Below are 27,646 nucleotides of genomic sequence, written 5' to 3' on the forward strand. Positions count from 1 at the left end.
TGGCTAGGTTACGTCCATCAGGAGTGCAAATAGAAAGTTTATGAAATTATTCCTGCAAAAATGTAAATTATATTGGAAATGATTTGTGTTTATAAACTAGTGACGGCTCGCTGGTTGACTGGGTAAGGGCGTCGTTACTTACGGCTAAGGTCGAGGGGATGGTGGTTCGAATCCTGCCACCGGCGAAGTTGAAACAAGGACATGGTTCATTAAATTCCACACTACAAAGTTCTCTGTAAGGGGAGGAGTTTGTGACAAACCATATCATAAACTAGTGAGGAGTTCATTTTTTGTATGCTAATGTGCGTATGGTGGTTGTATAGTCTACGGGGTCTGCACTGCATCTTTGGGAAAGGCGCCGGTGGCTAGGGTGAGGTGCAGTGATACCTCGCATCGTATCAATAGCTAGTATCAATTACATTTGTGTTTAAATTTGTACAGTGCACATTACCATCGGCAAAATAATATAGTCAAATATTCTGCAAGTATTTCACGAGTCGTACTGAAATCGGAGTAATTATTTGTAATGTCGCGTTCAGAGGTCAAACCTGGCATTGCGAGCTGGCGCACCCAGCCGTACCCGTAGCCCCCCCTTCTCGTCTCCCCCCCCCCTCCCGCCTACGTAGCCCCAACCGTCTCGCCCAGCTCACCCTCCTTGGACCCCGCCGACTCCCTCAATCCACTTCCTACATCTTAGTACGTCTGTGAACCATGGCACGAGCACTGGTCTGCGCCGTCGTCCTGGCGGTTGTTGTGTGTGCTGCATTGGCCGAAGAGTGTGGGGAATGTGACAGGTGAGAACTTAGTGTGAAACCAGTCTTTTGGTGGGGAGTTATGTCACATGACGTAGAAGTGAAAGTGGGTCAGGACTTGGGTTCAATGGTAAATGTCTGCGCACTCCAATGTCCGTTACAAGTGGGTAGACAGCTGTTCATTGGTATCCGAAATAACATGCTTAATGTAGAGAGACGTCGTTTACAATGAAAAAGACGTGCAGACATGGTGAAAAAGGTGGGAAGGATTGGACATTACAGCGCATTTTGTAAGTTTTAGATTATTCAGACGAGTAAATATCTCATTTAGTCTTGCTGATGACCAGTCTGTCCATAAATGTAAGGACTTCTAGGGTAATGGAAGACCAGAATCGGTCTCAGTGCTGAATTCTTTGCAGTAACTATGCATACAGAAATATGGGTACGCGGAGGATGTCCCTCACCCCGCCTACTCTCATCCCACACAGAAGACACTAAAGCACTCAACCATCCAACCACTGACCCGTCGCGTCGGTTGTTCATCAGTAGTGTCTAGCATGAGCACAAAGGTGGTCTTAACTGCTAAATATTGTCAGCGTGGAAGGGGTAAACGCCGGAGTTGTGTATGCATGTGTGTTTATGCCGGGTTATTGTCCCGTTGGGTGGGGGTGATTCGACAGGTCAAACTGCGAGAACCGTCTCAGTTCCTTGCGTGATGGGGAGGACGGAATCATCCTTCTTGCCGCACCGGCGGCCATGGTAACAGTCGTGGGACCGTGGGTTTGCTGAGACTGCGTACCACTCAGCCGTCTGTGTCGACCTCACGCTTGCCGACGCCCTTAATAAATCAAGATGAAAGTGATCATGGTGGAAAATTGTATGGGAGATACTTGCTGAGATGAGCATCATACTTTTAATAGAGATGGGCTGTCCTCGGTATGTTGTATGTAACAGGGTAAATTGTCAAGAGGAGGGCGAGAAAGGTTGATATCTGTATGGCCATGTTGAAGAATAAGAGGGGGGTTGACTAGAAAAAAACGGGGTTTGGATAAGAGATGCATGCTTGGAGAGGAAAAGGAATTGAAAGAAGCGGGTGTCCTGATTGAAGGAAGAAGAGTATTAAAGAGGAATAAAATCCTCCATAGATGAAGACAGCTATCCTACATTGGCTTTTTAAGGGATAAAGGAACTAATCCCACCCTTCTACTATTGTTATTTGTTTGTTTAAAAATTTATCTATTATATTTATACATTTTCTCCGGGGGACTGGGTCCACTCACCATTGAGGTTGTTTCGGAGACGTCTTGGAAATCTGGCTAATCTACATGAGTTTGGTTTCAACTACAGCGGATACTACCATGAAGAAAGCCACATTATTTGTGTTACTTTTTTACTTTGCCAGATTGATATTTGCCATATACATTCCTTTCGGTAACATATATATATATATATATATATATATATATGCAGAGACCACTTGGAAAAAGAAACTAACGAAGCAGAGCGCTTTCGTATATTACATCTTCAGTGCACTGAAGATGTAATATACGAAAGCGCTTTGCTTCGTTAGTTTTTTTCCAAGTGGTCTACTTTGCATAAGTGAACACATGTACCTTTGTTCTTATTAACATATATATATATATATATATATATATATATATGTGTGTGTGTGTGTGTGTGGTTAAGACATACACAACTTGTCGGAGGGCTCGTATAATATGAGGGTTAGATGAAAATGAGACTGCGTTTTCTGCAGCTGCGTGAATTGTGGTCGGGGACTTCTACTGACCACACGAACGGTCGCTCATAGCTCAGTCGCCAGCGTCTTAAATCCGTGATTATGCACGCACAGGTCAGGGTTCGAATCCCTTGGTAGATCTTCTAAAAATGTTTATATATATATATATATATATATATATATATTAAGACTGTGACAGGTTTGAGGAATGTGGAAGAGTAAGACACGGGTCTAGGGCCGAATTTATCACTGACCGGTTTCGCTTATAGCTTCTTCAGAGGAAGCTATAAGCGAAACCGGTCAGGAATAAACTCGGTCCTAGACCCGTGTCTTCTAACACCATCATATATATATATATATATATATATATATATATATATATATATATATATATATATATATATATAATATGTGTGTGTGTGTGTGTTATTAAGGATTGGGACTCTACTGCTTTTATTCTTCGTTTGTCAATTCTCCCATCTATTTTGTAAGTCGACCATGAATATCTTTTAACTGAGAGGCTTCTACCCCCTCCAGTAATTTGCCTTCCCCCACCCTGTTTAGCTTGCAGAGACGCATCCAGTGCTATATCGCATGAAATGCTTATTTGGTGGCGAGGTACAGACCTCTCCATTGGGAATTTCTAAAATTCCAATATCGTGAACGATAAGTTCCGAAATTTGGAAAATTCCGAATACCTAAAGCTTTGACAACTAGGTGTATTTTCAAGAGGTGTTTTCGATCCAAATGTTGGATACTTTAGAATCTTAGATTCTCGGTAAAGAAAGATCGGGATGCGCATTTTACCAAATCTCTCTTGAAGTTTGTGACCCTGCCGTTGAAATGTAACTGAGATGCAAGATATTTCTATTTTCTAGTGGACCCGTCGACTTGTCTTATCATTCACAATATTTTGTATTTTATATATGTTAGACAAATCGGCCTATAATTGGCACGGTCCTCTGGCTTCCTGGTTGTAGAGACTGCAACTAGTTCCAAATTTCAGTGTTGCTTTCTCGCAAGTTTTCGTATAAATTGCAGGAGCTAGGAAATAAAACAGAAAGATTCAGAAGGGGATCTTTCATGATCGTTGATCGAGTATCGAAGCTTATACAACGGATCATGTTCAGAAATTTGTTCGAGTATCGAAACTTTTACAAATGACTGTTGAGAAATTTGTGAACTGGCCAGATCAGCAAAAGGCCGCTATAAGCAGACTGTATTAACCTTTGCTGAAGACCTTGATGTTAACCTTAACTCTGCAGACAGCAAGAGTTTTTAGTTCTTAACATTCACCCATACTTTGAACGTAAATTGTGCCTGAACTTGATCTATGCCTTGATCTTCGCATGTTTTCACACCTTGATGTTGTCTTCAATCGTTTTTATTTACCTTCATCTGTAACTTTACCGTGATATCATTTTTATGCCAATGCTCGAGTTGAAGTCTGGAGCAAGTGGTAGAGACGCTTGATCTATAGCAAACCAATAGAAAACATACAGAAAATTGACAGTACCAATTTTCAATCTGTATGTACAACCCAATTCAATATATATATATATATATATATATATATATATGTATATATATATATATATATATATATATATATATATATATATATATATTGCAAAAATAATCACAATAACGCGTGACGAAAAGATATTGCAGAAACCACAGGGAAATTAAAGTCGGAATACTGAACTTTTCGTCTATTACATCCTCAGAGCACAAGAAAGAAAAAATAGAACACAATATTTATACAGAAGTAAGAAAACTGGGAGAGGTTATAGCCACATAAAACCTTCGGACATTATACATACATACACATTAAATTACACATTACTATTACCATTATTATTTCCATGTGTATTTTTTCATTTACTGTTACCATTAATATTTCTATGTGTATATGAGTGTGTATGTATTTATAACGTCCGAAGGTTTTATGTGGCCATAACCTTTCCAGTTTTCTTTTTTCTGTTAAATATTGTTTTTTTTTTTGTACAATTTGATAATATATTAACTTGTGTTTTGGTTTAACTAAAAAAAATTATAATCATAGGATAGTAAAGCAGTACCAAGTTTCCTAATTGTACCAAATGTCCTATGGACGTTTCGGCCACATGGTTTTGTTCTTTTTTATTTATTTTATTTTATTTATTTATTTATTTTTTTGTGTTACTATTACCATTCTTATTTCCATGTGTATATGAATGTGTATGTATTTATTATTATTACCATTAACATTTCCATGTGTAATTGAATGTGTATGTATGTATAATGTCCGAAGATTTTATGTGTCTATAACCTCTCCCAGTTTTCTAACTTCTGTATAAATATTGTGTTCTATTTTTTCTTTCTTGTACTCTGAGGATGTAATAGACGAAAATGTTCAGTATTCCGACTTTAATTTCCCTGTGGTTTCTGCAATATATATATATATATATATATATATATATGTGTGTGTGTGTGTGTGTGTGTGTGTGTGTATGTATATATGGGGTGTGTGGCCGCTTCAGTGTATACACCCACCCCAGACCCATCTAAAATTCTATTTGCAGTCCTTCCCATATTGGCCTCTTGTAAGTGAAGGGTCATTCTTGTTATCCGCCACACTGTTCGGGTAAGAGTCAATGAATAATTTCGAAAATTAATTACAAACATGTTCTTCCGCCGTCGATATTAATCACGCACAGAAAACGTTATACTCTGGGATAAGCTCATCAAAGGCTGTGCATTTTTATGCAGATAAAGGCTGGATTCCAATCCTAGTCAGACTACAATCCGTGAATCTGCAGCTTTGGGTTGAGCTGTTAAACTGCCCAAAAGTTGAGATGCAAGCATGACTTCACTGTATGATTAGGCTTGTGGGTGTGCTCTTTTTATAACGGTAATGACAATCTTTCTTACTGCTCCTCTCCTGTACCTATCAACACCCTTCTCTTTCTCCCTGCTTCTCTCTTCTTCATCATTATCTCTTTATTTCCCATTATCTTTCTCAAGAGCGGAGGTTATTAAATCCCGGCATATGTGACGTCATCACAGCAAGATTCCTTGTGCGTGTATATAGACTAAGCGGTCTTAAACACAAGATTGACAATGGGCCGTATTCATAAAGAAAAGGATATGCTTATACTTGCAAAATATAAAGGAAATCCTTCTACTTGTATTCATAAAAAATTCAAGCAAAACCTTTTACTTGTCGAGCAAAAGCATAACCTTATAATCGCATAAAAGTAAATGGTTATACATAAACAAGACCCTTTACTTCAAATGAAGAGCATATGCTTCAAGAAGGCTGAGTCTGGTCAGTAGCAGACTACAGTTAGAAGTGAAAGATTGTTTTGTCCAACTCTCAGCACGATGGCAGTTTGTGAATGTGAGGCATGTTAAACATTACATGCCCCGTTTACCTACACCTGATCGTGATTTTAAGATGTTATTCCGTTTTGAAGAACAAAATGTACAGTGGCTTGCGGACAGATTTTTAGGCACCAATGAAGAAACTCGGGGAGGCGCCTTGTCATCTGTCCATAGAATGAAGCTACGGTATCACGGACTGTGAATGCAGTAGTTGATAGCATAATTGCTCATGCGAATGAATGGATAAAGTTTTTTTTTTCTTATTTATATTGTATTTAGTAATTTTGCCATGCTTATAATGTTACCTGAAATAATGTAGGAGAGCAATCACCACACACCTCCACTCAGCAACCACCAACGCAATAGTAAACTCGTGTATGGGAAACAGGAACATCACATCAGAAATCTTACGAGTTACGACACGTTCAAACATGTAACTATGTAACCCGGCGCTCCCGAAACACGAGTCATTCTTTTACTTCTGCATGGAGGATATCCTCCCAAGTATAAGGTAATCATTATGAATATGGAAAGAAGGATATGCTTATACTTCTACCTTTTGCTTGAGAGCATTACCTTATACTTCTACCTTTTGCTTGAGAGCATTACCTTATACTTCTACCTTATACTTGCAAGGATATCCTTCATTTTTATGAGTACGGCTCAATGACTCGTTCCGTGAGTCTAGCATCTGCCTATCCGTACTCCCCAGGACAAACAAACTAACAGGTCTTTCATTTTTGTACTCCCACAGGTCTACCTGCCCCGATGTGAGCGCATGCTCAAGTGGAATTCGTCGGGATTCGTGCAATTGTTGTGACGTGTGTGGCCTCCTGCTAGGGGAGAGATGCGAGAACATTACCGAGGGCGTGGTGGCCTCGTACGGTCCCTGCGGGGACGATCTTGTCTGCCTCTCGAGGGAAGACACGATGGTAAGATGACCTTGTTTCCTTATTAGTCCTTTTTATGGAGTCGGAGTATGGGCATTGTGTGGGAGGGTTTTCCTATTTGATGAAAATTTTATGGCGTTTATTTGAATTAAGTACAAGTGAAATGCTCATTCGATACCAGAGCTCTGCAATGATTCCTGCGGTGATGACGAATGCTCAGAAATTTTCCTTCATCAGGGATGCCTCATATATTTGCATCCCCTCGATGAACCCATTCCGTACCCGACGGCACTTTAACTATTATCATAATTTCCTCAAAGTTATTCTATTCATGTCTATGACAACCCCTTGATAGTGAAGGGACTGAGGAAAGGATTGAAGGTTTCTGACATTGGTACTCTGTAGAAAATGAGGCCACAGAGATATAGTCAGGCAAGTGGTTCCACTTGTGCCGAACGTTGATCACAGTGGGCCCTCTGAATGGGAGCTGCGATATTTGCTAGAGCCTATGAGGGGGTTTACACGGTTCGTCGAACGCGGTTCGACAGACACGTGTTTAAAGTGATGCGTGAACGTGTGAACGGGGTATTTGGTTGTCGAACACGTTGTTCGACAACCAAATACCCCGTTCACATGTTCACACATCACTTTAAACACGTGTCTGTCGAACCGCGTTCGACAAACCGTTAGACCGTGTAAACCCCCTCTAAGAACTCTCGCGGAGACTCGAACCTCACCCACAATAGATCCAAACGATGTTGCTGTATCTTTTGTTGAGTATTTCATCTATGTTTCTATGTACAGTGTCATGTTTGTATATTTTTTGTAAACCTCGTGATGGTTTATCACTGTTATTGCCATTGTAAACATAATTGTAGTAATGTAACGATAACGGTATTCACAAGTATATCTGCAAAGTTTTGATGCATCATGGGTAAGTCTGCGAATCCGCATTCGTACATCCAAAATTCAAAATTCGCCGACAGTCTTGTGGTATTCACATTTGCTAATGGATGATACCCCAAGGTTTTCATCTTATACAACATTACAATATTACCAGACAATTGCAACATATCATACAACGAGTGTGGTGTTATATTTTAGTAGGCTATAACGCAAGTCTGTCGCCTAACTTTGAAATCTGGTTGTACAGAAGCATACGGAACTGCGGGGCGTTCTATGGCTTTTGTGTTTGCCAGATTGTGAGTCTCCACTCCTTACGAAACTATGCAACACTTCAGGATTTGCTGAAGGGTTTACCCATAGTCTGTGCAGTTGCTTGTTGGAAGAGTCAACCATTACAGTCTTTCACTTCTGCAGTAGGTTTTGCTCTCTTCCTCCTGACACGTAACCACGAATTTCTATTTTTCGTTCTTTTCTTTCCGGGGCACCCCTCTGTCGTAATTTTATTTAATTATTTTTCGGGGATTCCTGCCGCTGGGAATATATATATATAGTATATATATATATATATATATATATATATATATATATATATATATATATATATATATATATATATATAGTATATGGTATATAGGACCGTGCTCATCCTATGGCAGTGTGTTACCGGTCACATATTGGACTGCAGGTATGGATGGATGAAAAAATTTGGTAATAGGGCGAGGGCAGATCTCTGAGCGGTATGGCGATCGACCAAGATCTACCTGGCCCTGGGATCGCTTGTGAGGTGAATAAAACCGTTAGAAACAGGTTACAACCAACTCCTTCCACTACATCTCTCTAATTGGTGGATCAATGTGGAAATAGAATATTCGTGCGTAATGTGTGTGTGTGTGAGAGAGAGAGAGAAGGGATCGTGGGGGAAGATGTAGGGACGGGCAGATAACATCGGATGAAGGAACATTGTGCTGTAGGGGCGAAACGGAATGGACGAGCCCTGGAGGCAAACACTTGTAGCATGGAGGTACTTCACAGGACACCCGAAGAATTATATCAGAACTATACAAATATATATGTCGTTAAGTATATTTTCATATGAATAATTTACAGCATATTAATAAAAATGTAAATTTTACTTATACATCAATGAAAAACATTTATATAGCTGATGCAGTAAGTTTGGTTCGGGTGCTTACAACAATATCAATAGTGGAGATTTTTGGGATCGTGATTTACCGAATCGAACTAGCTTATGTCTGGTCACAGATAAATATTTAACGTGGAAGCTGTAGAAGTATTAAGCTTTGATCTCTTTATATTTCACTAGTTGCACATAAAAACACAATGCACGTTTGAACGTAATCTCCCTACTCGGTTTATTAAACGGATCCCGATTGGTCGCAGTTATCTTCTACCGTTTACATTTGAGGCAACAAGTTCCTTGACACGGAGTGTTTGAGTCATAGTATCTACGAAGGCGTAGTGAACGGTCTAAACAATTCTTTATAGTCGAGCAAATGACCTCTGTATTTTAGTTACCAATGCGCTTGTCCATTAACGTCTGGACTGGAAGCCCATTTTATGTCAGTACGTGCCAGCAAAGTGTTGAGAAACTTCTTCCACCAACTATGCCCTACTGATTGGGAGTATTCCTTCAGTTATAGTGATGACATTATCTCGCTACCTTCGTATATCTTCAGTTAGGTTTCCGTTGATTCGAATTATTACCAGCTTTCGATACGATGATGCTCTCTTTAGATTCTGTCATGGCAACAGGCTGACGATTTTTTCAGAAGGGAGCAGGTTCTCGGTCGATGAGACGATCACCAGGAAAATAAATATCACATGCCGTTATGTATATATGCGAAAGCATAGCAATATAGCCGTCACTGTATTAAATAAGGTTATACCGAAGTCTTGAAGAGGCTCAGGAGCATGTGCTGAAGAGGATCTTGCAGAGATCCAAAGAGAGCCGAGGAGGAGGTGGGGGAAAGGGCATCTGGTGCCTCCCACTCTCATAAAAAACGCGAAGACAAGCGGGCAAGGCAAGAAGGGAGAGGGCGGGACAAAGAAGAGACCAAGCTAATTCTTCGCTTACGTTGCTAGTAGGGATGATGTAGCGCTTGTTGAAGTCTGAAGAAGTGGCGATGAAATGGAGTTTGGGAACGAGGTGTGTGTTAGACAGTCTTGGGTTTGTGTTCGGCAATCATTACAAGCATTTCATAAGTACAGAGGTTGAGCACATGAAAGAAATATGTGTTCAGATTCCCCCGCGTTCATTCTTCCCATTTCTTGAGTGACCTCAGACACCAGGATTTGCCATATGATGGTTCGTATCTGGGTGAATGGACGTATCAGCCACACAAAGTACACAACGGGCACTAAACATAACAGGTCGTTAGACTATCATTAAATTCATACTATAATTTAGATTGTCACGAGGAACGTCCTTCGCAAACGTAGAAGCTCTATGGGGGGGGGGGTGCAGTGTGTAACCATTTTTTTTTCTGGACGGAATGTGGGGATGTTCACCATAAGTAATATTTTCAAGTTAAAGTGTCAATTCAACTACTGAATACAACATTGATTCGAACTAAAATAGTTTCAAATAGGGGTTGTTGGACATGAGGGGGGGGGCTTCAAGCTCCTCTGTGGCTACGTGATTCCCCAAAAGGTCAAGCTCCTTAGTGTCTACGCCACGCCATTGCTGTAGAATAGCACAGTAAATGGGCACGAAATGGAGCTGGCGCCACGTTTCTTAAGGAGATTCAGGGAGTATGACCGCCACACTGTTACAGAAAGAATAGCGTCGTTGTTTAGTAGATATCGTTCAGCTCATTCCATTTTGGCAGTCGACTTGAGCTAATCCTTGCTTCTCTTTGATTTATGTTTTCACTGTCTGTTCACGAGGTTCAGAGTTAAATTTTACCTTTTCTTTTATTTCTTTCTCTCTCATGCATTCCATATTGTTTAGCTGTTTTCTTTACCAAGCTAGAGTGCTCCATGGCGCTTAAACATGCCAGATAGCGCCAGAGAATTTGTTACAATGAAGTGTTAGGGAAATGTGAAATTTAGTATCACAAACACTTCCGCTATAGTAGAACCTTGAGACAGTTTACATTCTTTGAGAGAATATTGATTTTTGGTTTGTGCAAAGACAAATTCATGTGTATTCGACACGTTGCACTGTAACACTGTACATTTGCTGTTAAATATATTTAGTGACAACTTTAGTTGCATTTCGTACGCATTTACATTATGTATATACTGCTTAGATTTGACCCATGTTTTCTTCAAACATTTATGAATTTGTGGTAAATAATATATAGCAGACACATGTATAAGCTAATTACAAACAATACAAACTCCAGAAGTGAGGTTATAGCACAGATGCGAATGGACGATGTACATGTCCTTATATAAATGGCAGGTTTCGGACACAACCAAGGGTAGTGTGTTACTTTGTTCATACCCATGTCTCGCCTGAGCGAAGGGTGAGCCTGGGACCATAGGAATGTATACAAATACTGTAACACGCATGGTGTGCTTTTTTTTTTTTTTTTTTGAGAGAGAGAGAGAAACTATTTTTATTTGAAAATTATCCTGGGCACGTACTGACTTGCATATTCCTAATTTTTCTAGTTTGTCAAATCCTTTTACGGAATGATAACCATTTGAATGAGGCAAGTTTCTCTCGTCAGCCAAATCGCAAGACATAACAAGAGGCCCCCCCCCAAGTAAAACAGTTAATTGGGTGTAGATTTTAATGACGCAGGTTTCACTTTTATGAACAAAAGCGTCTGTTGCAGAGTGGCTAAATGAAAATATATTAACAGTGTAAATAAGTGTATTAGATCACAATTCGATATAGCACCACAATAGTCAAATATATGCGCACACCTCGGAGGTAGAGTTACAACTGGACGTTAATCGCTGACTTGGTTCTCCATACAGACTTGTATATAAATGCAAAATGCACAATGACAATATTAAAGACCAATAATATCACAAACATACTTATTCACAATTACGATATTAATTATACAATGGGGAAAACATACAATTCCCAATTGAGCAATACGTAAGTATAATACATGACAATAATTGTGCGATGCAACTTACCACACCATCACATCGCTCGGACTCCACCACTTGGTAATCCATAGAGCAAACGAGAAAAATGAATGACCGAGGCAATACAAAACTCAAAACATACACAACAGACTCCACACACCACATTTATATATATCATATATACAAAAGTGTGGAGAAAAAAATTGCATGAACATACATAACACACAGATATCTATACAAAAGAATATAAGAACACATAAATAATTACACACACACACACACACACACACACACACACACACACATATATATATATATATATATATATATATATATATATATATATATATATATATATATATTACAAAGGATTATAAAGGCGGAGCATACCGACAGGAGACCTTTTGGTCCATATGTAGGTCGGATGCAAAAAAATCATAATAATAATAATAAATTAATAGATAAAAACTATAATAATGTAAATAACAAATATAAACATAAATGAATGCATAGGTATAGTTAAATAATAAACATACAGGTAAATAGTAAATAATAATAAATTGACATATAACTAATAATAAATGAAAAAAAAAAAATATATATATATATATATATATATATAATATATATATATATATATATATATATATATATATATATATATATAAGGTTTGAGTGATGTAACGTTCACAAATGTTCGCTTAAACCTCATTCCTAAATTCAGTCCCATTGTCACTAGAGAGCACTGAAGGAGTAGTGTATAAAAAAAGGACTGATATCTAAGGCTACGCCCCTTTCTCGGGTCAGTGCGTCCCACATTTTTTCCCCCCATACGATGATACGTTGTGACAATAACTATTCAGCGTACTTCAGACAATGAACACATCGTCATTACTCTTATTATTATAGATTTGTATAGGTCGTGTGTGTTAGCATGAATATTCTTGGTTGTGTAAAATAATGGGATATGCGGGTCTAGGACACAATACTGTACATGTTTCACGTCAAAAGTGAAAGTATAATCTCCACGGTTAGGCTAAGAAGGACGCGCCTGGTGCCAGTGATGAGATGGTTTCTGGGAACTACAGCTAGGATTTATGCGTGGAGATTATAATAAATGTAATGTTTCCATTAATACAGAGAATGTAAATTGAAAGTTAGGCATACGCTGTACCCCCCAAAAAAACACACACACCTTTCCATCTCTTACTGTTTATCTTAAATTTACATTTTCGTTTTTTTTTATATCAGACGACCTGATTTGGTTTAATAAGATCAAATTTTCTAAACCTGGTCAATTCATATAAATGCATATAATATTTGTCATTTTATCCGTTCCGTCACACTTTCGACCAGATGGCTAATTGTAGTACAAATGGAAATTATATATTTTTGGAGAAACAAAGATAACAGCTTTGTAGCTAAGACCACGATATTACCGCCCAACAAATGATCTTCATTACCGTCAGTATGGAGGTATATTGGAAATCCCCGCCGATATTTGGCCATACTTATCCTATTCCATTTTAAACTGTAATAACCTAACCTAACCAAATGCCACAAAAGAGTCGGAAAATGACGATGTCAGCAATAGCGTCGACTTGATTCACCTTCTTCTTATTCGTAATATAGCACATATTACGAGGGAATGCTACAGAGATGAAAAATGAATAACACAAGCAGACGGCAGCCAGAATGAATAGAAACGTGGCGCCCAGCAGAAGCTGGCCTCACGGATATCGCTGATAATATAGGCCCATGGATCACTATAGATTATATTCACGATGAAATATATATCCGACGCGAGATACATAAAAAGTAATATATACATATTTTTTTTCTTCTGGATCCTGTCTCTTGGGTTGTTGATATGATGGAGGGAGCGAAGAAGGGAGGAGGAAGTGAAGGAAGATGGAAGGAGGGTAAGGAGAGGGGTTCGCTGCGAAAATAATTCGAAATGTAAACAACTATGAGGAAGGGTCAGAGGCTTGAGCCACTACTGAGCAAGAAGCCCTCGTCAGCATCATGTACTACACTACTACGTTCATCCACACTGAGACAAAGACCATTTGCACTGCCATGCTAATATTTGCTCTACAGTACCCATATTTTGTTGAAGTATTTTAATCGTTTCTAATTTTTCCTCCTCAAGAAAAATGCAATTCAATCAAATTAATCCGACATTAGCTTGATGTGGTAGGAAATTTTGCCATATGTAGATAAACAGAGTACAGCGTGGTAGAAGGTCGATGACTCCAAGAGATCTTGGATGGTCCAAGGAATTGGGGCATCATGTAGGTTGAAAGAGAACGTCGTCTGAGCAGCAGCGCAAAAGAAAATAAACTCTTTCTTTCCTGTTGAAGACTCAGGCCAGTCAACACAGGGGCACGCTAGGCAGTGGCCGGGGTTTCACATGTATAGGATCCTCATGCTAATGTATGTTGTCACTTGCTGTCAATAAATAAAAATTATATTAGATGATATTTGTTATTGGGAGGTGCTTATTTAGCATGTGTTTTACTATGTGTAATGAAAAATATTAATGTTAATTTGGGTTCAGGATGAAATATGTCGACTATTTACATATTTTATTTTTGTGAGAGGTTTATGTTGGCAGGAGTCCGCACGCTGCTTTATCGTGGGGACTAAACTGACGACCCTGACACGCATCTTTGCTGTGAATATTACAAGAATTTTATTTATTCCAAAGGAACTTACAACGCAGAGAAAGGGTTACTGTAGAGTACAGTTTGAATGGCGAGTGTACTGCAAGATGTGCACAGAGGCGTGGGCGACAGGAAAAAGAGAACGACAAAAAAGGAAAAGAATGCTTTCAGAGATAGCGCGTGGTGCATCAAGGGGACAAGTGGAGGATAGTAAGGGAAGCATGTGAGCCATCAAGATGAGGAGCTACAGTAGCGAGAGGGTAGAATGAGGGTGACGTGGAGATCCATGAGTGGGATAAGGGAGGGGTAGCTGTTTGGAGGATGAGGGGGTAGTAAAGGAGGTTCTGAGTGATGGAATGAAACAAAGCGTGGAGCACGAGAAAGGATTTCAATGCGGGATTGACAGCGGAGATGGTTGTCAAAAGTATTGATCTGAGGGGAGCAGAGTATAAAGCTGTGACTTCATACCCATATTGAAAAATATCCGCGGCATCGAAGTATATGGCCCATAGGTCACCCTGAAAAGAGTCTATTGCTGTCTGAACTGGGTGTGTTTCATAATGTAGGATAACATGTTCTTGTGTGTGGTGACTCGGGAAACCGAGGAAAAATATAGAAATGGCAAAGGTTCTTTAACGCCTTCGGTCTCTCCTTGTGCAGAATCTATAGCGGGTACAGCCAGACAAGTTTATTCATCTGAGATGGGACAGGCTCTCAGGTCAGAATGGGTCTCGGTCGATGAAGACCACGTTCCGTTGTGTGCTTGAGATAGTTGTTGTCATTTTGGTTGTTGCGTACCTGCCCGTTTGTGTACATTTGTCGTTTATTTGTTTACATGCTTTTTTATTATTCATTTGTGTATTTATTTATTGCATACGACCTCGCTATGACCTGTCGGCAAGCTGCCATCGTAATTGTAATAGTAATGGTTATGTTGTGTGTGCTGCAGCTCCCTCCACTCCAACACCAGCTGTGTGTTGGTTTCAGAGAGAAAGAAGAGAAGGGCCTCTTTCACAGTCTGTACGTTAAAAAATTGAACTTTTTAGTGCACAAGCACGTTCAACGCCATAACCACGGTATTTCTCACTAGCTAAGAGCCAAAGAGAAAAGTAATTTTCGTTGGGTTACTCGGTATGCGGTAACTCAGAAGACACCAGTGGTAAGAAATATGGTGGGGAACTGGATGGAAGAGTATATATATATATATATATATATATATATATATATATATATATATATATATATATATATATATATATATATATAAAAGTTGATCGCCAGGCACGCATCTTCCATGATCATGAGCTCAAACGCTCCTCGGTCGTGTCAACTGAAGAACCGTAAAACTCACGTAAATCCGTATTTAACCGTATTGACGTCGAGTAACCTCTATGTATATGGCCGTTACCAGGTGATTTTATTCAGCCAAATGAGACCGTGATGCTGTTTGAGCAGACCTCTCATGCAGAGCAGATCGGCGGCTGCATTTTACTCTAGAATCGTAGTCAATTTATTAAAAAAAAATCTTACATTTTCCAGTTTATGTTTATTATTAAATATACACTGCCCTGCGTTGACGTTGTTTCACTACAGTCACAATTATTTTTCGTGACAGTTGAAGTAGGACCCTTATTATATTAGAACAGCGAGCTCAACAGCTGTATGTACACGCACAGTACATGTTTTGCGTCCGGTGTGCGTGGGTTCCATGGGGCTCGTTTATTCCTCGCATTTTGTAAACAGTCGATAAGTTATCATAATTAAAGGCGCCCATTTTCAACGAGAGATTTGTTGGCAGTACATTAAAAACTGCCTCAGTAATTTGCCAGGTAGTCATAAAACAAAACTTGTCATTTGGGATTTTTTATCATGTATCAGTTTGTCATGGCCAAAGGGTATAACTAATGATTGTAATAATGAAGAAAATAATTGCGGCTCTATCATTTATCCAGGCCCTTTTTATAACGTAAACTTATGTTCACTGGATAGTACATACATACATACATATACCAAGGCTTCTTTCCCTCTTACCAGGGGGATAGCCAAAAAGGACCAGGCACAAAAACATTCCCACCCATTTCATCCCCGAAAACACTCCACACCCCTCCACCCTCCCTCCCATCTTAGCACCTCCTAGATGACGGGTCATCCCTGCACCCTGTCCACTGCCCTGGGTCAGAAGCAGTGTCGCAAGACACAGCACATCCACAGCAAGGCCGCTTCATTAAATCGGCGACCCCCCCCCCTCTCCGTCCCCCCCATATAAAGGAGAGGACGGGGAGAAATCCCTTCGGGCTGCGTCAAAAATTTTTGCTCACACACACTACCTCACCCCCATTCCCCCGTCCAATCCACCTCATGCATCACAACATTTTCCATATACAACCATTCTCCATTCACCCCTGTCTTCTGTCCTCTCCCGTCCTTCCTCAACAGACATTCCCCTGTTCCCCAAAGCCCCCTTCACCCCATCCATCCATCTCATCCTAGGACGTCCCCTCATGTTCACTCCCTCCACATCTGCCTTCCATACCTCCTTTACTAGTCTTTCTTCACTCATTCTTTCCATGTGTCCAAACCATCCTAATACTCTTTCATCCATCCTATCTCCCAGCTCCCTTTCCACCCCTGTTCTCCTCCTCACTTCCTCATTTCTCACTCTATCCAGCCTAGTAACCCCCATCATACTTCTCAGACACTTCATCTCAAACACATTCAAGTTCCTTCTCTCTCATATTCCATGTTCTCATGTTCACTGGATAGTGCGTATTCGAATACTTCACTGCAGTAGGAGGCACATAGTCGTGCTGCCTATACTCCACGAAGGGTGCGGTCGACAACGTAAACATTGGTATCCGGTTCGACCATACCCTGCTCTGTACCAGGCGCCACGGAGACGACTAAAATTACTGGGAGGTAATAGAATGAAAAGAAAAGTGCTTCATCTCTCCCCCAAGTACGAAATAAGTAAATGAATTTAAAAGGGTATAATCCCTTTGCTGCCGGGAACTGTGGTTGCCTCGGGTATGAATATAGTAGCCTGACAGCAGTAAGAATAAAAGGAAAAGTGCCACCTGATGAGGAAGGATGTTGGTAAAGTTCACAGTTCGAATAACATATACCCTGAGTCACTAATCTCTGCTACCCTTGACTAATCTAATCCTCAACTGCAAATGCCGGAGCATGAACTTCCTTTCAGATCAATTCCAAAGTGGGTCGTAAAGTCCCTGGAGCTCTAGTCTAGAGGTCTCTCGCATTTGCACCTGAATCTCTGCTTCTCGCCTTTTGCTTATGTTCTACACCCCTTCGTTTTGTGATAAAAATGGCTAGGGCAAGGTGGGCTCTAAGCCGCGATACGGCTTAAACACCCTCTTCTCTGTGTCATTTTTTTATGTTTAATATCTTCAGTATTCATTATTCGTTTACTAGCGTGTAAGATGTACTAGTGTCAAAAGCACAGTCCGTACTTTAAGAACAAAAGATATAAAATACACATCGCACAGATGTTCAAAATCAACAGATTTATAGCAACCAACAATGCCACAGTATTCATTCATTCATTTATTAGTGTGCAAAAAACATGAGATGAACACACGATACAACGAATATATATTTACACAATAGTAAAGAGAATTGAATCATTTTAATCGTTTCGGAGTTTAAATCCTGGATACTGACTTCCTTTGAAAACAATTCCATCACTGCCTTCGTTGTATCCCTATGTTGACCTCAGTCTGTTTTCATTCTGTCTCTCTCTCCTATCTTTATTTTCTGTCTGCCTTTTACTCCGCTCTTCTTTCCTACTCACCATTCCACTTTCTCGTTCCCCCTCTAGAAACCTATCTTCGTTATTCAAATTCATCATCGTGTTCCTCTTCTGTCATCTTTATCTACCTTTTATTCCCATACCATGGCCCTTTCACTCGCCTCTGTTCTTCTTTCTCATACTAACTTTTATTGTTATTCTTATCCCCTTCCCCTCTCTCTGTAATTCTTTCGCCCTCCCCATACGCCCTGCGCATGCGCCCCATACGCTCCTCTACATCACACTTGCACCCTCCCTCTTCCTGCCTCTTCCCGTCCTAGTGCACCCGGTTCCACTACCGGAGGTCAGAAAGAGCCGGATGACCTCCACTCTTTTCGAATCCTGCCAGCTTGTCTTTGGCCTGATAGCTGTAGCTGTTCGTCACTGACTCATGGTTTCCTAAACAGACACCCTCCTCCTCTTATTTTTTTTCTTTCTTTTTTAACGACTCGGGCTTCGATTTCTTCAATATTTCAGTGTCAGGCATTAGGAAAAGGAGATATATATCCATGTTGTAATATGGTGAACATTTACGAACGACCCTTTCTTTCCATGTGGTCTTTCCACATGATGAATTTCATATTGAAAAATGAGAGAAAAATTGAGATGTAGAAACGACTTATTTTCCATGTGGTCTTTCAGTATGATAATTTCATAACCAAGGTTTCAGTTGTTGAAAGAATATATATATATATATATATATATATATATATATATATATATATATATATATATATATATATATATATTATTACATTCAACATTAATATTTGGTGCAATCCGATAGTGAAAGTTTTAGCCCTCTACCCCTCACTCGCCAGTTCCCATCCTCAGACTCTGGCCTTCAATCCCAGAACTCGATCCACATGTTCTCTCAATATGAGCATAAACATGAACAAGAACATTAGTCGGTGCGCTGCCCACGTTCACCACCGGCTGTCTCGCACACCACATGTTAAATTCTCCACCATGACATTCGCTACGTTCACTTTCGCTATTCCGTTAACTCTGTCACATAAAACCAATGTGCTAGGAGGTATTTGCCTTCAAGCGTTTCTGCCTCAAGGGTACTGTTTATGAATTCATTACAATCAATCTGAGCCCAATTAGCAAACCGTATGGGGTCGCCTGTGAAAAAATTATTATTATTTTTCAGATTTTTATTTTCATGTGAATGTTGTTACAAAACGTGAAGGAATGAGAATAATCATAGAAATATGGGTAAATCATTTTAGGTAATTTGTCAGCATTTGTAATCAAATTCAATCTATTCCTATTCAGGCTTCCTTTCAACGTTCAAATAATCATCTTACGCTTGCCGATTGGCACTTTCCCTTTTATTTTGGTTGTCGCCTTGAGCAGCAGCATTTCGATTAACTCTTTCGGTACCAGTAGGACGCTGCCAAGATAAACCTGTCTGCTACCTAAATAAAATGGAAAGTGCCACTCTGTACGAAAGGGGTGAATGGAGATGGATTATATTCGCTAGGGATGGGGGTGCCACGTAGATGAATAAAGTGAAGAATACCACACTCCGGAAAGGGATAAATGAAACGAGTTTTAACTTTTTTCTCGTGTCGCTGCAGTGGCGAGAAATAAGTTTCGCCTACTACGGATAGAGTAAATCAAGATTTTTTATAAAAAGGGGGGGCTTGAATTTATTTTCAAAAAGCCTTGAAACATCATACCTGTTTTCAACTCGCCATTTGTTTGACGAGGAAAGAGAGGTGAGAACGAGACAAGCTGCTTGAACAACTTTGCGTCGCATCTTTCCACCCACGCCGCATCATCACGAAGCTGACTCGAGATGCAGTTGGCGACACATCCAATCAAGGTGGGAGCGATGACAAGCGCGTCTGTAAACGACATCACTTCTCCTGTGCCTTGGTTGCTGGGCACTGCCACCCCCACCCTCCCACATCTCTCTCTCTCTCTCTCTCTCTCTCTCTCTCTCTCTCTCTCTCTCTCTCTCTCTCTCTCTCTCTCTCTCTCTCTCTCTCTCTCTCTCTCTCTCTCTCTCTCTCTCTCACACACACACACACACACACACAAAGACACTCCAGTGAGATTGGACTTGTTTACCATCGAACCTGATATAATTTACCATATGCCCTGTAGGAATGATCATTTAACATTTAAATTTCAATGGAAAGATACGGGTCCCTAGTAACCGGCAATAGCCACCGGGTTGACTGACATACTACTCAAGGAAAAGATATATTGTTGTCTGGATTTGACTAAAGAATGTTAAAGTAGGGTGAGGTGCTTGGTGTCTTCTGTTTGGTGTTGCACCTGTGACGATTTGCTTTTGTGACCATGCCTATTGTGTGTTGTTACCGTTTTAAAATTGAGCGATGGGATGAACGCAGTCATGCTAGTGTGGTTTTTGCTTGTGGTAAGGATTTCTCTGTAGAGCAGATGTCTGTGGGACGGGCTTTTTGAGGGCTTGTTTTGTGATTTTATAGACATATTACGTGGTGTGGACGGTAGGCTGTTGTAAACGTTTGAGTAATGTTACCTTTTTTTGTTCAGTTGGTTGTGCTTGTGTTTGTAATGGGGTTGAGGGCTCATGCATAGACCTATGTGCTATAGAGAAGGGTTTTGGTGTCTGTATTTCTGTTGAGATGGTTTTTAGTATATCCTGTTGTTATTTTTCATTTTGTGTAGTAAGATGTTTGCTAGATTGTGGGAACCATACTCGGAAGGCGAATTCGAGCGTGGTTCATATGAGCTGTTTGTAGACTGTTATTAGTTTCTGTTGGATCAAAATCTGTGTTTAATACTATTCTTAATATATTTCATTTGTCAATTTATTTATTCATATATTATGATTTCCGTTGGTATTCTTTGGTGTGTTGGTCCAAGGATATATGATATTCAAAAATGAAACCCAGGACCATTAAAATATTTAATACCCGTTGAGCATATTCCTGAAACGGACATAACGCTTTCGACAACTCAAACGACTTACCCAGGTTCTTTGGCGGGACACGCACGCACACCAACAACCTGCGCACTATTCAAAATGGCATCCTGACGTAGATGCTGACAATACATTACTGGAGAGACAGAAGTCCTGAGAGGTGTTCCTGTGATATGCCAAGGGTCTGGCAGTGATATGACAGTCAATGATATCTTATGCGCAAACCCGTTCAGGAATTTCTAGACAAACGCCAGTCGGTTTTATTTAGGTTAGGGGCAATCAACTCTGAACGAGGGTTGGAACGGCCAAGCCTTAGTTTGCCCCCCCCCCTGAGGTCACTTGTTAAATAAAACCTTCCTTTAAAGATATGAAAGAGAAACGAAAATGTGGCAATGACTATCAAGAATTAACCGGAAGCAAGCCAACGAGGGTGTATGATAATTGGACAAATGAAGATAAGACGCAACGACAGTTTGACGATAGGAAGAGCGACTTGACAGTGACGTGAAATGCCATACCTGATAATGTCCATTGTTCTCTTGTTTTTGCTGTGGCTAACACCAGACAATTTTATTCAGGTTGTAGGAACATCTCTAGGCGCTAACGGGTTTAAATTGGAAGTTTCGATGCAAACTAAACAAACCAAACCTAATATATACCATCCTAACCAAACCAATGCCTAAATGCAAAAAGGCAGCTGAGAAACCACACATGCTAGTGTTGATGCGTCTGACATTAGTCTATTTTTTTTTTCTACCTGAGAAACGAATTTAATGTAATCACATATCTTTGTACAACGATGGTGGCTGAGTTTGAAATGTTCCCGCAACAACTGAGAGCGACAATGGTAGCCTCTGATTTTCCTGCAACTCTTTCTAACGAGTCGAACCTCATTCGACGACCATGCGAACGATGCCCGAGCTGTAGCCTCACTACGGACGTTTTTTTTTTTTTTTCCACTGTAGTCTTGGGTTATATACTACGTAGACCACGTCCCTTGGCTTTTCCGTACACGCTCTCTTTTTCATGCGTCCCATAGAATGATGTGTATCTATATTTTACAACACCTAAAGGTGTATGTTGTATGTAATGTTGAGGAGATATTAATGGGGACATTGTAGCCATGGTGTCTAGTAAGAAAGAGAACACTATCGTAGTTTTTTGGTACGCTACCAGTTACTGGCGGGCACATTTTCATATGTGAATCAAAATTCTGATGATATAAATGCATATTAACATTTCTCCATCTGTTATCTACTATTGTATTCTCTACCCTACAACAACGCATGTATTTCATTTATAATATTCAGCCTTTGTTCAGTGGACAGTGCTCCACATGATATTTCTAAATATCTTCCGAAATCAATAACCCTAATTCTCGTCCGTGCATGCATGAATGGGACAAAGCATTCTGATTTTGGAACTAATAACGAAGGAACAGTAATCCAACCACCAGTCGTCTCCTTTTATTCAGAACCAGTAAGGATACTTCATTTAGTCTCTAGCTAACGTCTTGAGCACTTACCCTCTCCCCCTCCCTCGCTCACTCCAGTGCCCACCCACACTTCATCTTCCCCTCGGAGGCGATAATGTTCAAGGACCCACGCTGCTGCCAGCAGGCCATCTCAGGTCACATCATTCCCATTATGTTTCCAAGTTCCTACAGTTTTCAACTGGAGGACCCACCGATGTTCATTGGCCATGTATTTGCTAGGTCTTGTTTCATCGTCTATCCTGACACGTCGTGTCGAGATGAAGAACTGAAGATGACACGTGGCAGCAATGGGGCCAGCTTAGAGTCGCTACGTAGAGGGCACGATGTTGGTTATCAAGGATGATGACACTTATCAAGGCAAACCCTTCAGTCATATACAGAGTGAAATATCATATTTTTATGTGAATATTGAGTGTGGGCCACCACAGAGGAAATTGGACATACGTGGCACACCCAGGCAGGGTGTGGTCACAGGCAAATCTTCGCTGACGTGGCACCCTTACCCAACACTAGTCCCCTCTGTTCTCCACCACGCCACGCCACCCGTCCTGGCTGAGGACGAGCTGCCCCAACAGGCGGGAAGATGCCAGCTGTCCATGAGACCATGTTTTGTTCACTAATCTGAAGATTTACCTTGTAAAAAATCTCAGCTGTTATATTAGAATATCTTGGAAGAATCAATATATTAGATTAGGAGTGAATTTAACAAAATATGACGTAAATTATCATTCAATGAGGATTGAAGTATTCAGGTCATGTATTCAGCAACACTGATGAAGAAAACATTGGTCAATTCTAAAGAAACATTTAATTTACCATGGCTGAGTGTCCTGCTCAGATGACGTAAAAATCCAGTGGTCGCGACACACGCAGTGATGATTGCAGTGTTCAGGTCACACAGAGAAGGACAAAATTGGCAAAGATTTCTTGGTTTGGGACGGGAAGGCATTGCAAAATTCTAGAAACAATTTGAAAAATACCATTTGTCTGAAGGATGCAAAGAAACACTTTATTATTTATTTATTTATTTTCTTAATTGTTGAGTACTGAAGATTATGTGGGTTTCACATGAGGCCAAGTATTTAAGATTTTCATCCAGTGGAACAAGCTGATTATTTAATTTGACTAGTGGGTGATTCTTTAAACCATGGTAGTCAGGGGTGAGCAAAGTTGTAGAGGATGCAGACATTCAGTTTTGTGTCATTCATGATTTTAGTTTTTTGGTATATATATGCAGAAGAAATCACTTGAACGCGTCTTGAAAATGTCTGAATAGCCGAAAGCGCTCGGTCTCATTTCTATTATTTTCCTAGTGGTTTTTCTGCATATATATATATATATATATATATATATATATATATATATTTATATATATATATATATATATATATATATATATATATATTCTGATTTGTAGTTGCAATGCTGAATTATTATTTATTCAACATATGTTAGAACTTTCAAAATATTGCAAAAATAAAAAACAGTCTCATGTGATACAAGTGGAGATGCAAAAAGTCTTCAAAATACAGAAATTAGTTTGGCAAACATACCCTACATAAGACACTAAATCTGACCTTCCCCCAACAGAAAGAAGAATCTGTATGTGTCTGTGAGGAAAACGGCTTTGTCTGTGGTTCAGACAATAAGACTTATGACACACCCTGTCACCTCCTGCGGGAATCAGCCCTGCACAACCCTCAGCTCTATGTTACTGAGCGGGGACCCTGCAAGCAAGGTTAGTACAAAGGTAGCTTTGACTATAACCACAAGATATTCAAAAGAGCTGCCCATAAGTTGTATTTATGAAAAGAAGAGATTGTGCCCCAGAATTGGTAAAGGGTTAATGTGGTACCACCTAACTACAGACTGGTGTCCTTGAACTACCTAGCAATTGAATTGTGTGAGAGAAATCTGAGAAAAGTGAAAGATCAGGTGAGCAGAACCAGTGGCAGCATGTGGTGAGATGAAATGGGAAACTACAAACATATATAACACACTGTCAACATGCACAACATTACAAAGAGCTCTAGCCATTGTATCTTCTAAGAACACACAATATAGGGAATGTTGTGCATCTTGACATTGTGTTGTATATGCTTGCAGTTCCCCCATTTCATGCCACTACAAGCTACCAGTAGGTAATACCTTGAATAGATGAGCATTTTGGCAGACAATCAGTTCTTTCAGAACTGGAAGATCATGTGTATCAAACCTGTTAATCTTTTGTTCAAGAGTGGTTGATGTCCCACAAGAGATGGAGGGAGGGCTGAATAGATTGTGCGTATTGTGTGAACATTGTGACGAATGTGGGTAGGAGGTAATGGGAACATGGGCTGAGGGAAATACATTTATTTCTGACTAGTTTCGCCTGAGTGGCTTCTTCAGAGGAATAATGTTCAAAGTCAAGGTGGTCAATATATACATGACAGAAAAAGGGAACATGGCAATGTGTCTGGTTGGTCCCCCACTCAACGTCATCTGCCAGTGTGATGAGTTGTCACAGCAAGTGGACAAAATATCTGCCTGTTGGTCGCCGCATGGCTGAGCTGTCCGTTTGGATCAGGGGCTCTCAGGCATTTCATCTCAAACACATTCAAACTCCTCTCTTCCTCTCTTATGTTCCATGTTTCTGCCTCATACAGGGCTGTCAGCATAATCACTCCATACAATCTTCTCTTAGCATCTATTCCCAAATGTCTATTTCTCATTACACTTGTTAATCTCCCAAGGCATTTACGTGCTTCTATCAATCTACATTCTACCTCCACCTCCACTCCTCCCTTTCCTCCCACATTCACACCTAATTATCTAAAGCTATCCACTTCCTCCATTCTCTCTCCTTTAATAATCACTTCCAATTTGCTGCCACATTCTCTCCTTGTACATTTCATCACCTTATTTTACCAATATTTATCTTCAACTTCTTTCTTTTGCACACCTTTCCAAACTCTGTCACTAACTTCCTTAATCCCTCCTCTGATCCTGTCACAAGTGCAGTGTCATCAGCAAACAACAACTGGCTTATCTCCCATTTTTCTCCATTTTCTTTAACCATCTGCAATCCCCAGGTCATCACCCTTGCATTTAACTCTTACATCACCCTATCCATGTATAAATTGAACAGCCAAAATGACATAATTCATCCCTGGCAAAGTCCCACCTTTACATCAGACCACTCACTTTCCATTTCTAATTCTAACACAGTCTCTGCTACTCTCGTAAAAACTCTTGACTGCTCTAAACAGCTTTCCTCCTATCCCCATATATCTGCAATACTTCCCACAGTGCCTTCCTGTCTACCCTGTCATAAGCCTTTTCCAAATCCATAAAGGCCCAAAAAACATCCTTACTTTTCCTAAAGCATTCTCACATATCTGTCTTACCACAAAAATCTGATCCACACTACCCCTACCTCTCCTAAACCCACACTGTACCTCACCAATTACTCCTTCTGTTCCTTTCCTAATCCTCTCAATCAAAACCCTCCCATAAGCCTTCCCAACTACATTCAACAAACTGATCCCTCTGAAACTACTACTCACAATTGTCCCCCTTTCCCTTGTAAAGCAGAACTATACAGGCACTCTTCTTGTCCTCCAGCACTCTATCCTCTTTTAGACAAACATTAAACAACCTCACAGCCAATTCCACCATCAGTGTACCTCACTTTTTTAGACACTCCGCATGAAACTCATCCAACCCTGGTGCCTTATCTGCTCTCATTTTAATAACTGCTTTCACTTCATCTTTCCTTATCTCTCCTCCATTTACCTCATTCATCACTGTCATTTTCTTAGAGCTTCCCACTGCAACTACCTTTCCCTCCCTATCATTCTTCACACTTAGCAACTCCCTAAAATACTCTGCCCATCTTCCTCTTGCTGCCATCTCTTCCATTATCATCTCTCCATCTGCACCTTTTACTTTTTCTTCTCTACTTGATTCACCTCCTCTTCCTCTCTTAATTTCTTTCCAAAACATCTTTTTATTACTTTCAAAATTTTCTGTCATACTCTTAACCCATTTCACATCTGCTTTCCTTTTTGCCTCCTTTATCTTATGCTTTACTTCTCTTTTCTTTGTGCCTCTCATATGATTCTCTTGCCCTATTTTTAACCAATCTATGAATGCTTGCTTCTTCTCCTCTACAACTTTCTTTGCTTCATCATCCCACCACTCACTACCCTTCCTTCTATTTCCTCCTGTCCTCCTTGTTCCACACACCAACTTTGCGAACCTTGTCACTCCCTCCTTGAACCATCCCCATTCCTCCTCCACTCCTAGTTCTACTCTATCCTTCACTCCCTTCCACTCCTCTCTCAGATTCTTCTTGTGCTCCTTCTCATTTTCTTTCTTATTTAACCAGTTTACTCTAAGCACCTCTCTACCTTCTGTCCTTTTCTTCTTTCACCATTTATCCTCCACTCTCAACTTACTTCAACACCAAAAAGATCATCTGATATTCCCCCACTCTCTCCCCTTAGAACATGTACATCCAAAACTCTTCTGGTTACCACTGTGTAGTCCATTAAAGCCCTATCTACCACCCTTCCATCCACTACTCTCTCCCATGTGTATTTATGCTTGACTTTCTTCCTAAACACTGTATTTGCTATCATTGACTCTCTAGACACATCACCATCAACTCTCCACTACAATTTTTTTCTGGAACTCGACATTTCCCAACCACTCCATGTATCGGTTCATTTCCTACCCTAGCATTAAGATCTCCCAATACAACTACATTGACATTTCTCCCCAAACCCTCTATGCACTCATTTAAATCTCTCCAAAATGTCTCTCTTTCCTCTACACTCTTCTCACTACCAGGCACATATGCACTTACAAAAACCCACATCTTGCTTCCCAGTTTCACCTTCATCCACATCAACCTTGAAGAAACCTCCTTCCACTCCACTACACACTTACCTATCTCTTCACTTACTAGTATAACCACCCCATCTCTCCCTCGTCCTCTCTTCACTCCTGACACCCTCCAAACTACACTTCCAAACTCAAACTCACCCCTCC

General features: G+C 40.2%; 1 protein-coding gene across 1 annotated transcript in view; it reads left to right on the top strand.

Moving 5' to 3' along the window:
* Nucleotides 1-635: 635 nt before the first annotated feature.
* LOC143033928 (insulin-like growth factor-binding protein-related protein 1) overlaps nucleotides 636-27,646 on the top strand; it is a 32,281-nt gene continuing 5,270 nt past the window's right edge. The window contains exons 1-3 of the mRNA XM_076199588.1: nucleotides 636-794; nucleotides 6,611-6,788; nucleotides 24,203-24,350. Of these exons, the coding sequence (XP_076055703.1) occupies nucleotides 712-794; nucleotides 6,611-6,788; nucleotides 24,203-24,350 (409 nt within the window). The 5' untranslated portion in view covers nucleotides 636-711. The remainder of the gene's footprint in view (nucleotides 795-6,610; nucleotides 6,789-24,202; nucleotides 24,351-27,646) is intronic.

This window comes from Oratosquilla oratoria, chromosome 16 (assembly GCF_046742065.1).
Source record: "Oratosquilla oratoria isolate Oo_2021 chromosome 16, ASM4674206v1, whole genome shotgun sequence".
NCBI classification, from domain to species: domain Eukaryota; kingdom Metazoa; phylum Arthropoda; class Malacostraca; order Stomatopoda; family Squillidae; genus Oratosquilla; species Oratosquilla oratoria.